The following is a 16,431-nucleotide window of genomic DNA, read 5'->3' as shown; positions in this document are numbered from 1 at the left end:
CGAGTTAGAGCAAGCTAATGTCTTCAATTCTAAACTAAGGGAAATTAAACCTGGTCCTTGGACGCATAAGCAAATTTTCAAGATCATAGGAAATAAGAATAGATCGAAAGTGACAGAAATTTCGGTAAACGGAAATAGAATAACGGATTTAAATGAAAAACTAAATGTTCTCAGAAATCATTTTGCCTCCGTATACCAAAGTTCTCCTCCCAATAGAAATACATCCTATGTAGATGACACTATACATCAGACCATATCTAGTGCCCCTGATACTATGATGGATTTTGATGAAGTTACTACGGCATTAAACAATCAGAACAACTCTACATTCATGACTTTAATTTCACTTCAAGAAAGTGTAAAGTTCATCAATAACAAGAAGTCTTGTGATGTGGATAATGTATCCAATTACCTAATTAACAAGTAAAAAAGTGTCAGTCGGCTTTGCCGACAGATATATACCCTCAGCCAATGTGAAGTGAAACTTTCACCTACGGAATTTTGTGGCCCATTTGGGACATTTGAACGTGCGGACAAAAATGTGAATTAGGAATTAACTGCACTAAAACACAAATGTTTAACCTTTGTGGGGGAGGTACCCTTACACGCAGAGAAAAAAATATGTTTGATCCAACAATATTCCAAGAGCAAAATATGTATTGTTAACATATTGTTGGATTCCTCATGTAGTATTGTAAATCCAAAAATAGTTTGTGTCAACTGAACAATATTTCTCTCTTTTCTTCTAAAATTTGTTTCTCTTCTCTCGCTATTCGATGCCGTGTTGAAAAAACAATTTTGGTGAGTTGTGGTGTGTTTGTATGACATGCTGCCTTTACCTTTGTTTTTGTGTGTATGTACTTGTGATACTCTTGTTTTTATTTGTTTCTGTTTTGTTTCATTCTTCTTTCCTTTTCATGTTTGTTATGGTGTTTAATTATTCCTTATGTTGTGGTGGCTGCTTGTGGCTTTTTGTTTGTCTTTGTTGTCAACTAAAGTAGCAAACCATGTATTGCGTTCATCAATGCTCGTAATATTATACGCGATATTTACATCAAAGTTGTGTGGAAAGTGTATATGAGAAGTATATACACTCAAATCAAAAAAATTAGTATCTGGTTTTCAGGGCTGACAATATGTTTTGTAAAAAATTTAGAATATGATTGTTCCTACAATCGGTATTGTTAACGATTTTTACAATATTGCGGAAATTCGAAAGTTGTTTTTGTTTTCTATGTTCGGAACAAAAGATGGTATTTTTGGATTTGGATTACAATATTTGTACAAAACAAACACATTTTTGGAACCAAAATAAATATTTTTGTTCCAACAAAACCGAAAAATATTTTTTCTCTGCGTGTAGGGAGGACCGACATGGGCCATTTTAGAAGTTAAACTAAATTTTGGCAAAATATTAGGAGATCCAAAGTTTGGACCCAATTGGTTGCCCCATTCAAGTGATATCGTCCTAGCATTTTAGTGACATTTTTTAAATACTGGGGAGAAGTACAGGATGTTGCGGACCGGTATTGCCCAATGAAACTAAGTTTGGATATAATATGACGAAGACCAAATGTTGGACCAAATCGGTTGAACAGTTCGAGAGTTATCGTGCTCTCCGACAGCCACATATGGTTACATAGGGATTTTTTCCACCTTTCGGGTCCTAAAAAATATGGACTTGCCCCTGAAAAAATGTTTACCGTCGTAATGGAGGTAGCGAATACAAATCGCTTCAACAAAAATCAAAGTGATTTGGGAGCAGGTCTTAAGTGAACTTATCCGAAATTGTGCGTGAGAGGTACCAGAAGGAGTAGACAAATATAGTCCATATTCGAACATGATCTATATCTGGTAGATATATTAGGATGCGCAAAGTATGGATTACATCGGTCACTCCCTTCAAGAGTTTTCGTGCGCACAATATTTCCGAACATTTTTGAACTTTTTTGGGGTGGTAGTTTTTAATTATTTTTATTCACACATAGATACAACTCTATAAGTTTCTCTAAGTGCCGGGAGCAAGCATTGCTATGATCATCATTTAAATGTGTAAGCAAGCTGCAAAATCTTTTAGCCATGACATTAAAATAATACAATATAGTTTTAAGTATTCTCATCAATACTTGTTTTATATACTTTATTACTGAAAACAAAAAGTCTCAATAAATCTAAATCTTGGTGTGTTACGGTACCAGAATCCACAAAGTTATTTCTTACAATAAGTTTATTTGTTCCATAAAGAAATTTTAATTTGTGGAAAGCTAATTCCCAGGGATAAAGATGTAGGTCATAATATGTTCGGCCCCGACCGACTATAGCCTTGGCGTACTTTTTTAACTTGCTTTGGTGTCCGTTTAGTTCAAATCTAGTAACTCATTTTTAACACAGTCGCAGTTGACCAATCGAACTGAAATTTTGCGCACTTTTCAGATTTGGATGACAATACACGAATATGAAACCAAAACAAATATGGGTCCATTTTTTCCTACAGCCCCCATATAGCGGTACCACCCGATTTAGTAACTCATTTTTAACACAGTTGCGGTTGACCAATCGAACTTAAACTATGCACACTTTTCAGATTTGGATGACATGAATATGAAACCAAAACCAATATGGGTCCATTTATTCTTATAGCCCTCATATAGCGGTACCACCGATTTAGTTAAAATTTAGTAACTCATTTTAACACAGTTGCAGTTGACCAATCGAACTGAAACAAACATTTCAGATTTGCGGTACCACCTTATTTCAGGTGTTTTGAAGACTTTGTCTTCATTTTTGTCCGAATTGGCTATAACTTGACATTTGGAGTTCCCAATGGTACAGAAACTTCTCCACCAAAAATTGTATACATAGGTCCAGGTTTTGGTATAGCCCCTATAAACGGTACCACCCGATTTCAGGCATTTTAAAGTTTGTATCTACATTTTCGGCCTAAATTGACTGTAATTTATTTATGGTGTTCACAGTGGTCAAAAAAAAATATTTACTAAAAAGTAAAAGTAACTACTCGACTTTTGTGGTTTTGTAGGTACTTAAAATATAAACATATTTCCATTAGCTTGAAAGCACCACAAACAAATTAATATATCTTCCAAAAGAGTTATTTTATATCTCAGTTTTCTAATTATACCCCAAAAAACAACTAAAGAGTTAAATACAAAATGTCTGGAACACTTCCACCCTCAATAAGTCAATATCATTTACCAAAAACAACAAATCTGTCAAAGCTATCTACTGATGTTCCCTGACGCTTTGGCTAAAAATGGCAAGAAGGTAAACAAGGGATTATAATGGCAACATATTTGAAAAGTTTTTCAGCCTGTTTTTCATTGAAAATTTCCACGAATTTGCAAGGATTAGAATTTAAAGTACCACAGATTTAAGCGGCGGAAAACACAAACACACACACTCGCACACAAATCATCTTCACTTTGGGTCATGCTGAAATTATTTCACTAATGAATTCTTTCTTTCACTGGCTTTGCTTTGCCTTTGTTATTATTCGATGGCTGCGAATCCCAAACGCCTTATCGTCTGCATGTCTGGTCTACCGCATTTTGGTGATTAGCACTGGTATAAAGGCTAACCGTAAAATTTATTAATGTCATCCGTCCATCATCATCAAATATGCTGCCGCCAACGCTCTCCCTAACTTCCACAAAATCCTCTGAACACTCTTTTTCTTGTTCGGGGGAAAGAAAGTGTGAAATGTTTTTACATTGACATTGACCTTAATTTGCAACAAGTCACCATCATTGTCGGCAACATCAACATCATCTAACCGGGACAGAAAGACAGACAGATCCGTAAACAACTTATGGGACAAAGGATGTACACAATTTTGGCTTAAAGGCAATAAATGAAAGAATGACAACAACCATGTCCCAGAAGTAGCAACAATAAAACGAAAACAACAAGAACAACAACAGCAACTAATCTTAAAGATGATGAATTTTTCAAAAGAAAAATTGTTAAACTTTTTGTTGCGCAAAATTTCCAAAGAATTAGTTTTGTCTTGTTGTTGTTGTTGATGTTGTTTGTTGTTTTAGTGGTAGTTGAGACCTAATAACTTGTAAAATATTCACTTAAGTAGAAACAATTTGTCATTTATAGTCCAAACAACGGACAATTTAAAGGAATAAATAGTGTAGTTTGAAATTAGTTTGTTGAGTTGCAGGTGAAATGAGGTTTTTAAGGTTGTAGTATATCAAGAAGGTAAAGCGCAATATTTCATTTTAAATAACATTTGCAAAAGAACCAAAAGGTTCAAACATTTCAACAGAACAACAAACATATATTTTGTTAAACCTCGATAGAGCCACCCTTTATAGTATGGAATATATATTAAGTTTGTTTTTCCGTTTGTAGCGCATTGAAATAAGCACTTGTAACCCTATATATTTTTGATCGCGATCAAATTCGGAGTCGATCTATGCGTGTAGTACACGCAGTCGCTCTCGAATCCTGGGAAGAATTAAGATATTACCTTAGAGAATGTCTATGATTTTGCACTGATTCATCCGAAGGGGTGCGCAAGTTACTTTTAATCGACGCTTTGTCGGGCACACCGTTATTGACAAGGCCCTAAATCTCTTCCGGGCGAGAATGGACCATCACAATTTACAATGGATGATGATGCAAATGCCATTAGAAACGGTAAAGCATCCACAGCGTTGGGCCCTGACAAAATCTACATAGTAATGTCGAAACAGCTGAATGAACCGGGAGTTGAGTATCCCACGAAAGATTTAAGCCCCACGATAAAAGTCGCCGAAGTCTGGGAAATGGCAGGGCGGTCCTACTACTGATGTCAGGCATGGATGTGAGTAAGGGCGAATCGTAATAGTTATCTTCTTGTCGATCACCGGTATGGCTTTCGTATGCACGACAACACTGGAACAGTGTTGCCGTACGAAAGGACAGTACTGGTGGCGCTTATCAAAATCCTTTAATACTTTCAAGCACTCCGCACTGTTTGAAGATATCGGGCAGACTACCCTCCCTCAAGGTTGAGACGTTGATTAATCCATTATACATATGTTAAATTCAGGAACAATAAGTTGAAGCCCCGTAGCAAAACACGTAGTTTTTCAAGATGGGATGATATCTGCAAAACTTATTAACCTCTAAATTTCCAGTATTCCGGTCTCGTCAAAAATGGATCGGGGTAGTTCCCTTAAATAAACAATTACGATGGGGAGGGAAAATAAAGTGACGGTGCAGGACCTAAATAGCCCAGCACCGGCGGCAAGCGTTGGTGACACCACAGGCCATGTGTCGTTGAGATCAAATGATTCTGATCCGACTTGTAGCAAGTACAGCGGTAGGTGCCAAGTCATCCACTGCTGTACTTGCTACATGTGGACATAATATTAACGACAGGAAAGGCGATCTCTATCGACAACGATAACGCGAATATAAGTGGTACCCAGTTTACTGACAAGACCAATTCTTTGGACGAGGACGACCTACACGGGACTCTGAAGACTATTGAGTATAGCTTAGAGGGACAAAGTAGGGAGTTCCTAGAGAGATTTCTCAGAGATTATGTTTTTCAACTTGACCCTGATTGATTACGAGCTGGACATGCACATGCCGATAGTAAACTTCAAAAGTTGCATGCAACAGAATCATCGACAGATGATGGGGAATACAAGGAAGCTCCAACAACAGTTAATGATCCTACAAACACGATCTGTCAGAGAAGTCGAAGATACGAATCTCTATAAACGTGATGTGATGTATCTACGCAGATTCGTGACACGATCTCCATATTTGCATACTGAGAAGCAGGTCTTCTTCATCAGAAACTATTTTAGCTACATGAGAAGTTCGAGAGAATTTACCCTTAGGAAGTTTAGGGGGACAAGATATTCCTTCCAGCCCTGCAGTTACTCGAACCATAATCTCTAAAGAGGTCCAATTCTTTGGGCGATGACGACCTACACGGGACTTTGAAGACTATATAGGATAGCTTATAGAGACAAAGTAGGGAGCTCCTATACAAAGTATGGACCTTTTTCAGAGGATATGTTCTTCAACTTAACCCCGATTGATTACGAACTAGACACCATGGTGATCCTGGCACATGCCGGTAGTAAACTTCAAAGGTTGGATGCAACGCAGGTTCGTGGCACGAGCTCCGAATTTGCATACTGAGAAGGAGGTCTTCTTAATCAGAAACAATTTTAGGTACATGAGGAAGTTCGAGAGAATTTCTTCAATTCTTTGGGCGAGGACGACCTACACGGGACTCTGAAGACTATTGAGGATAGCTTAGGGAGACAAAGTAGGGAGCTCCTAGACAAAGTATGGAGTTTTCTCAGAGTATATGTTCTTCAACTTCACCCTGATTGATGACGATCTAGACACCACGGTGATCCTGTACATATCGGCACATGAAGGTAGTAGACTTCAAAGGCTGGATGCAACAGAATCATTGACAACAGTTAATGATCCTACGGACACGATCTCTCAGAGAAGTCGAAGATACGAAGCTCTATAAACGTGATGTGACGTATCTACGCAGATTCGTGGCACGAGCTCCGAATTTGCATACTGAGAAGGAGGTCTTCTTAATCAGAAAGAATTTTAGGTACATGAGGAAGTTCGAGAGAATTTACCCTTAGGAATTTTGAGATAACTTTTGGTGGACAAGATATTCCTTCCAGCCCTGCAGTTACTCAAGCCACTCTCTTTAAAGAGGTCCAATTCTTTGGGCGAGGACGACCTACACGGGACTCTGAAGACTATTGAGGATAGCTTAGGGAGACAAAGTAGGGAGCTCCTAGACAAAGTATGGACTTTTCTCAGAGTATATGTTCTTCAACTTCACCCTGATTGATGACGATCTAGACACCATGGTGATCCTGTACATATCGGCACATGAAGGTAGTGGACTTCAAAGGCTGGATGCAACAGAATCATTGACAGATGATGGGGAATGCAGGGAAGCTCCAACAACAGTTAATGATCCTACGGACACGATCTGTCAGAGAAGTCGAATATACGAAGCTCTGTAAACGTGATGTGACGTATCTACGCAGATTTGTGGCACGAGCTCCGAATTTGCATACTGAGAAGCAGGTCTTCTTCATCAGAAACTATTTTAGCTACATGAGGAAGTTCGAGAGAATTTACCATTAGGAAGTTTAAGACAACTTTATGTGGACAAGATATTCCTTCCAGCCCTGCATTTACTTAATCCAAAGTCTCTAAAGAGGCTGTGGTGGAAAGCAAAAAATTGGAAGAGATAAAACCTACTACCCAATGCAAAAATATTGAGTATAGCTCGGCTCCGAAGCCGAACTCAACCCAGAAGGGCATGAAAAAGGCTAAAGAATCTACTCCTAAAACCAATGACTTCCGTAAAGGAGAACATTTCTCGGCTCAAACCCGGAAGGCAAGGTTTAAGCAGAGGAGAAATCAGGACCAGGAACATGCAGAGGCTGGCTGGACCAACTCAGAAACCACAATCTTCTAAGAAAACGGCAAAAGCTTTGCAGTATAAAACTGAGAACGGATTCAATCTTCAAAGGGACCCAGCCCTCGCCCAAGAAGAAGATGACCTCTGAGGTGGTCAACGCAGCTGCTGCTGGAATTCGAAACGGCTGGTTCGACGCCACCTGATACGTAAACTGCATCTCCGGCAGATTTCCAACCATAACCACCCTAAATTTACTCATAGCATATATTTTTGCTCTCTTTGTTTTCCCCCGCCTTCTCATCTTACAGGCCATCTTCTCCAACCCCTACCCTATTTGGGTGATCATAATGCGCCGGAAGGTCTCCTAATGGCGTAGTCACACTAGTGACTACACCTCTCCTAACCTAAACTAACCTAATATAGTCTACAATAACCAACATCGTTTGCGTCGCACCCATAGGTTACATTGTGCGACACGAAAATAATTAACCACATTCTGACACCGCTGCGTGATAGAAGTTGAAACATAAGAAGACAGGGTGTTTTTTTAAGCTAGATAGAACTTAAAATTGTAAAAAGTAACACAAAAAATTAAATTTTGATGAAACTTTTTTTTTATTTGTTTCAGTATACTCTGACAAATCATCATGAATAGACTCACGCTTGAACAACGCTACGAAATTATCCAAATTTACTTTGAAAATCATTCGCGCAACTTATAGACGACTTCGTCATTTGTATGGCGTGCATAATCGTCCATCTGAACAAGCCATTCGTCGAACTGTGGATAGCAAAATTGCCGCATATGGAGTGAGATCAATCCACAAGAGACCCTACAGACTCCATTACATCCAGAAAAATGCACCGTATGGTGCGGTTTTCACGCTGGTGGCATCATCGTACCTTATTTCTTCAAAAATGAGGCCGGAGCTCGCGTTATGGTCAATGTAGATCGTTACCGCACCATGATCAATGATTTTTTGTTTGAAAATATGGTTGACATTAATCCGGAGGAGATGTGGTTTCAGCAGGATGGCGCTACGTGCCATACGGCGAACGCAACCATCGACTTATTGAAATCAAAATTTGGCGATAAATTGATTTCGAGAAGTGGACCTGTCAATTGGCCTCCAAGGTCGTGCGATTTGACACCTCTCGATTATTTCCTGTGGGGCTACGTGAAGTCACTGGTTTATGCTGATAAACCAGCAACAATTGATGCCTTGGAGGCCAGCATTGTTCGTGTTATTCGTGACATACGGCCAGCAGTGCTCGAAAAAGTGGCCAAAAATTGGACGTCCAGAATGCACTTCGTGAAGAACAGCCGCGGTGCCCATATGCCCGAAATCATTTTCAAATGTTAATGTCTCGTATTGATCTTTCGAATAAAAAAAATTTGATTACAATTTAATTTTTTGTGTTATTTTTTACAATTTCAAGTTCTATCCGGCTTAAAAAAACACCTTTAGTTAACGATATAAGATTTGATATAACCGTACTGGGTTTCGAGAAAAACCACTACCTGCATCATCTGCCAGACCTTTAAAACGACTCTGTGTATGCCTAACCTTGAAAACCAACCACAGTGTCTTCATTCATTTAAAATTTGCGGAAATGGCCTTCCTTGAGTATTGTCACTTGGGCCGTTCTGAAGTTGAGTATCTGTTGTAAATAGTCACTAATATGCAGATTGTCAGATATGATTTTTTTTAAGGATATCAGTGTGTTTTCATAGCAGGAGATGCCCGGTGCACGCTACCTACATACATACATATGTTTCCACAAACATACCGGAAGGGACAAGAAGAATTCTCTCATATCAATGAATGCACCCGAATCATTCAGTCAGAACGAACCATTTGTAGGGAAATTTTACACAGCCGAAATACTTACGAAAATTCTCCTGCATTACGTTGATCAGTAGATCAGTATTTTTGCCAGCGCTTAATATTTTATGTCCGGCCTGGGAATTCAACTCGCTGGGTGTGCAATGCAATGTACTCTGTGCATACCATTGCATACATTACTACCCAGCGAAAATTCGGATCCAGTAGTCATTACGTAACCCATTACAAAGTAATGTAAACAAGCTTCTTTTCCCATTACAAGTAATCTGAAAAGTAATGGGATACTTTTTAAAAAAATTACAAGGCAAACCTACTTACTTTGCTCTTCACTAAGTAATGAGGACGGTGGAACAGTGAGTGTGTGTCTGACTATAAATCCTAGGGTTGTGTGTTCAACGCTCACTGTCGGCACGCGACTTTTTTTAAATTAAAAAATAACAGTTCGTGGTGCACATGTGTACTGCACATTTAAGTTCTTAAGCAATCCTTAATGTTCGTGTGCGTGGCATACTATGTAGTGTCTTTGGCTAGAAATCAGAGGGTTCGTGTGTTCAACTCGCACTGTAAGCGAAATAAAATAAAATAAAATTAAAGAAGTGTGATGAAATTAAAAAAAATCTCTACATCAACTGTTCTAAAAATAGATTTTTTTTCAACTTACTTTTCAACTTCTAGTGGCCACAGAATAACTAGTTATTCTAGTGGACATAAAATAACTACAAACTGAGTGCGACATGCCCTTGTAAAAATAATGGGGAAGAAAGGGGGTTTGCGAGTAGTTACGGCTGCCAAAAATCCCTTACAAAACCCATGATTTTGGGAGGACTTTTTTTGCTGGGTAGCTCATATATTTCCTATATTTTATGCTATTATTTTCCCCAGCAGAAAAATATGTTATTCTTATCTTATTTTTACCATTTTCAATAATTTCTTGATTAAAAATATTTTAATTAACATTTAATTTTATTGTTCTTTATTTTTCAGTTTTGTTTCGGGTATATCACTTTTGGGTACCTCTACGGAAATCTATGTCTACGGTACCCAATATGCTTTTATTTTAATTACATTGGCATTGTCCGGTGTGATTTCATGGTATGTCTTTTTGCCGGTGTTCTGTAATCTTCAGCTGACATCGACTTATGAGGTAAGTCATCTTAACTTCCAAGTTCTCAATAACTGTATAATATTTGTTGTAGTTGTAAATTAACATTGAATTGGCATTAAAACTAATTGGCATATCGTAGTTAACATTTATGTGTTAGATATATAATTGCACGCATGCTTAGTAGCTTTTTATGTTTATATTTTGCTTTGTTATATATATCTCATTTAATCTAAGTTTTGTTTTTTTTTATTTGTTTATGCTTTTTATGCTTTTTATACTTCTTTTACTTAATTTTCAACTGCTGTATATACGCTTCTTTTTAACAATGATTTTTATGCTAATATAATTAGGGTTACAGGTGAATTGAGAGATAAAGAGAGCACAAAATGCACTCCAAAGTTTTTAAAGCTTTACAGCTCATCATTAAGTGTGTCTGCGCACTCGATAATTTGTAATAATTATTACAAATGTTTTAAATTTTGACAGTTGTCTAAAGGAAAAGTTGCTGGAAAAATTGTTTCAGCAACATTTAGTAAGTAAAAAGACACATCAATTGTCATCATTAAGTATTGGTTTGTTTGGTAAAATGTTCTAAACCAGTCATACGCAGACATAATTTCTTATGCCGGCGAGATAATCAGCTATTCAGGGGTATAGTCAATTTTGCCTGCTTCCGTGTTGGTGCTCATGCCTGGTTTAAACCGTCATTGATTGCCTTTACATCATAAAGTTTTAATTTATTACAAACATATGTATGTATGTCATTGCATTTATTGTCATACAACTTTATTTCCGTTTGATGAAGACAAAGACATAAATACAACTAAGACTAGACAAAATGCATGCAACAAAAAAATGTTTACGAAACTTTGTATAGAAACATTACCCTTAACATGTTGCAGTTAATTCAAAATCGCAACCAAGGAGGAACATTTCACGTAATGGTATCAGAAACGAAATTTATGAATTCAAGGATCTATTCAAGAATAATTCTATGTCAATTGGATCGGTACATTCGGTTAAATACGTAAAAATGTATAAAAGAAAAAATGTTATATCACCATATCTTAATATAACATTATGTAAAATTCAAAAGCCATTCACTGAAGAATGATAGCAAAAAAATGTCTTATCTTGTTGTATTTATGTCTTTGATGAAGAAAGAATTTGTAATTAAACTTGTTTCGAATACGGTTATATGGCTGACATAAAGCAACATGTGTCAGACGGTTTTTAGTAAAAAAATCAAAATCTTTTCCATAAAATATATTGTCATATAAACATTACTTGACGCAATTGTACAGCACATTTGCCGACGTTGGTCAGTGACATTTAGTACATCTATCTATCCATCAATGAGTCATAATTAAAATGTGAAATCATATTTCATGTACTCTCTATAAAATATACATTTTGTTATCAGCTTCCGCTCAAGTGTTAATTCCAACTTGACTATGAACTTAACGAAGAAATCAATTATATTATCAGTAGCAGTCAGTCATGCTTCTATTGCTGTGGTGATTATGTCTTGTTTTCAAGAATTAAAATTTAAATTCGTATGTATGTATATGGAGGTGTGTGTTGACCTATAAATTTTCCCAATAAAATACACAATCGAGCCCCATTTGTTTTATCCGACTCAGATTCCAACTCCGAAGTTGACTTCGAATTATTATGATTTTCTATTCATTCACAAGCACTGGCATATTCTCTAGTATGCTAACTTACGTTTAACAAGTAAAAAGTATCAGTCGGCTTTGCCGACAGAGATACACCCTTAGCCAATGTGAATTGAAACATTTATCTACGGAGAGATCGAATGTATTTAGGGTCTTTTCAGAGTTTCGTAGCCTAGTAAGTGGGTCATCGTATAACTTTTGGACCAGTATGCCAGGAAGCATGGACTTGTCCACAGAAAACATAATATCTATGTAAGTAGGACCACAACGAACAGCATCGGTATACATTTCCAAAGGATCTTCGAACTGACCCCAAACTGCACTTAGATACTAATGTTTAACTTTTGTGGAGGAGGTACCCTAAAGAAAGGACCGATATGGGCCATTTAAACTAAATTTGGATAAAATATTGGACCAAATTGGTTGCTCCGTTCAAGAAATATCGTGCATACCATTTAAGTGCCATTTTTTAAATACGTCAATGGCCATCTTCGAAATGAAACTAAGTTTTGACAAAATATGACGAAGGCATAAATCGGTTGATCAGTTCGAGAGCTATAGTGCGCTCCATCCACTACATATGGTGCCATAGGGGATTTTTACACCTTTCGGGCTGCCTTCTTCAAGAAGTATGGACTTGCCCCTGAAAAAAACGTTTACGGTCGTAATTGAGGCATTCGCTAGTTGCTTAAACACTGAAAGAAAAAGCTACGTAATATGAATGAAATCCTACGTTGTATCAATGAAATTTGTCATTGATTTTGAGCCAACGTAGAGCTTCATTGAATAAATGAAAAAAGTTTCATTGAAGTAAAATTAACGAAATTGTTCATTAATGCAATGAATCTCCTTCATTCATGCAATGAAACTTCTTCATTGATGAAATGAAACTTTTCCGTTAAAGCAATGAAACTTTTTCATTAATGCAATGAAAGTCCTTCATTGATGCAATGAAACTTCTTCATTGATGCAATGAAACTTTTCCGTTAATGCAATGAAAATTTTTCATTAATGCAATAAAAGTCCTTCATTGATGCAATGAAACTTTTTCATTAATGCAATGAAATACTTTCATTGTTGTAATGAAACTTCTTCATTTATGCAATGAAGCCTTACGTTGGATCAAAATCAATGACAAATTTCATTGATACAACGTAGGATTTCATTCATGTTATGAAGACATTTCATACTCACATAATGAACAAAAATGAAGTCAATGCTCAATATGTTTATTTCATTTTATTACAATTAGTTTTGACCATTAATACAACAAGTCATAGTTAATACCTCAGGTATTAAGCACATTAATGATAGTATTGAGCGTTGTCATCTGTAAGTAAAATTGAAACAGTAAACAAATTGCTAATAAATTGACTGGTTTTCTAAACAATAACTTACCTCCAACTTTTGTCGCTGAGTCATCCCCTGTGTACGTCCACGATGTTAGGATACAACATTTTTTCTTAAGAGAGTAGTGCTTCATTGGCCACGGACAGTCTCCGTAATTCCACTGATCATTGGATTTTCTATTTTTTTATCTCCATTGCAGCTATAAATGAAAATTAAAAAAGTAAATAAACGAACACATAAAAACTACAAAAATAATTTAACAAATATTTGAACCTTCATTTCACATTATTAAACATTTCATACTTACTTTCAAAGAAGTTAATTATCCTTTTGAGCTTTGTCATCTGTAACAAAATTGAAAACCATAAAATAATTTTTAGTAATTTATCTGGTTTTCTTTCTAAACATTATTTTACCTTTATCTTTCGCCGTTGGACAGAAACTTATACAAGATTTTCTTTTTCTAAGATGCTTCGTTGGCCAATGGTAACAGTTTCTCCGCCATTCCACTCATCTTTAGATTTTCTATTGAATGCTTCCATTACAAGAAAAATATAAATGACAATTCACTTAAAAGAACAACTGAACAATTAAAAAATAATATTTACATTTTCTTTTCATGTTAAACACATCACAGTTTTTAATGTTGAAAACACCAGACGTAAAATAACTTTTTTTCATCCACACTTTACTGTGGTTTAGCGCAAACTAAAACAATGTTCTTGAACATTGTTTGATGAAGCTAACAAAGCGGTGGTTATTTTGCTTTTTTCTGCTTCTTAAATACTCACACACAACCACAAATGGAATTCAATGAACGACAATACAAACAATACCAACATATACATACATATATACATATATATACAGTTTTTGCCATTTTTTTAAAGATGTTTGCATACTAGTCTTTTTAGCCCATTCTATTTAGTTTGAATTCAAAACAGACATATTTTTCTTAAATTTATAGAAATTAAAAGTTTCATTGCATCAATGAAATCCGTTTCATTCATAGAATGAAACCAAAAATCATTGAATTTTAAATAACGTAAAGTTTCATTGCATGAATGAAGCATTTCATTATATTAATGGAACGTTTCATAGCATCAATGAAAAATAATCAATGAAACCAGTTCATTCATACAATGAAGCATTTTTCTTTCAGTGAACAAAAATCAGAGTTATTCGTTAGCAGGTTTTAAAGTAAACTTATCCGAAATTTTGTGTGGGAAGTACACGAAGTAGTGGACAAATATAGTCCATATTCGAACCTGATAAATATCTGGTAGATATATTAGGATGTGTAAAGTATGAACCAAATCAGTCACTCCTTCAAGAGTTATCGTGCGCACAATTTTTTTGAACTTTTGTGGGGGAGGTACCTGAAGGAGTGGACCGATATGGCTGATCTTCGAACTTAAATTATTTTTTCTACGCTTTCATAAAGTTACAATATGTACAATATCCACCCCATCCTTTGGGTACCTTTCCCAGAAAAATTCAAAAATATTTCAGGTATCGGTGCATTCCTTAGTGTACTTCCTTCATAACAGTTCACTTAAATCCGGTTCAATTCCACTTGTCGCATCGTGTTTACATTTTAATAGTTTGTACATGCCCGGATATGGGTACCAAAATTTACAAAACCCAATTTACAATTTAATGTCAGGTTTTTACAGCACATAAATCACGGTTGTCACAACGGTGATTTATGTGGCAATCTTTGTTGACCGTGTAAAATGTGGAGCTATCATTTGGCTCCGCCAGAGCTCTGTCACTTTGGTTATTGCCTTGTTCACGATGATCATTGAAGTCTCCAAGCACGAGACGGTTATTTCCCACCTTAAAACGAGGTGGAGGGTAAAAAATCTTCTGATCATTCGGGTCATCTTGAAAGAGGAAACAAGTAAAAAAGTATCAGTCAGCTGTGCAGACGGAGGTATACTTTTAGCCTCTGGCGAAAAAAGAAACAGCGACAACGATTATGCCATATCGTTGGTAATGGCCTCAGTTGAGAACGGCTGGACCGATTTGGATAATTTCTTTTTTAAATGTTCTTCTTAACCCAACTTAGGTTTTTATGCAAAAAAATTTACCACGCCCACTTTTCTCCAATTTTCAATTTTAATCTTTTCTATAAAAACTACTGAACTGATTTTCCTGAAATTGTCAGGGAATGTACAGCGATTTCCCCCAGTGAAAATGGGCTACAAATTTTGTTGAATTTCGGAGGGGGCGGGGTACTTCACCTATACCCTATCTTTTCAAATGCTATATTTACAATAATTACGAATGTGTCGGCATGGAAATTAATTTGCGAGACAATTGTGGTTGTGTCTCCGACCTTACCTACTTTTTTAGTACCCAAAGACTTGACCACGCCTACATTTTAAAATATGTTACATCTACAAAACTACTGAACCGATTTTCCTGAAATTTTCAGAGAATGTACAGGATACATATTTCATTGAATTCCAGAGGGGGCGGGGTACCTCCCCTATTCGATACTTAAAAAACGCTATATTGCAAAAATTGCGCATGTATCGGTTTAAAAATTAACGGATTAATCTACAAATTATGTCCTACTTTGGGACCTAAAGACCCAATCAAATTCAAATTTGCAGCAAAAGCTCAATGTTTGCCGTTTTTATGTATATTTTATGAATTTTGGAGGAGGTGGGGTACCTTCCCCACGCCTTTCATTTAAACGCTATATGTATAAGCCAAACTTATGATTATATAGCGAGAGAATTCGGATTAACCATTTTTTAACTTTTATAATTAGTTCGCTTTAGAATAATGACAGGGGACATGGACAATAATAAATCCTAAACTGTATCAATGGGCGAAAAGTTCCGACAAAGTTCGTAAGAGAAAAGAAAGGTTACAGACTAAGTATCCTGATAACTTTAAAATCCTCCTCGGTTTGGCAATGGACCGAAGAAATGAGGTAGATAATACCTATTTTTGAATTGTCAAATATAAAGTCCACTAAAAGTTGTCATTAAATCTCATTAC

General features: G+C 36.3%; 1 protein-coding gene across 8 annotated transcripts in view; it reads left to right on the top strand.

The window, feature by feature from the left end:
- LOC141402434 (sodium-coupled monocarboxylate transporter 1-like) overlaps positions 1 to 16,431 on the top strand; it is a 150,895-nt gene that overhangs the window by 47,829 nt on the left and 86,635 nt on the right. For all 8 annotated transcript variants that reach the window (XM_073983778.1, XM_073983763.1, XM_073983772.1 and 5 more), the window contains exon 3: positions 10,267 to 10,426. In XM_073983778.1, coding sequence (XP_073839879.1) covers positions 10,267 to 10,426 — 160 coding nt within the window. The remainder of the gene's footprint in view (positions 1 to 10,266; positions 10,427 to 16,431) is intronic.

Source organism: Musca autumnalis, unplaced genomic scaffold (assembly GCF_047663935.1).
Source record: "Musca autumnalis isolate F117 unplaced genomic scaffold, ASM4766393v1 scaffold_1, whole genome shotgun sequence".
Taxonomy (NCBI): domain Eukaryota; kingdom Metazoa; phylum Arthropoda; class Insecta; order Diptera; family Muscidae; genus Musca; species Musca autumnalis.
The sequence above is the reverse complement of the archived record's forward strand: the minus strand, read 5'-3'. Positions and strand labels throughout refer to the sequence as shown.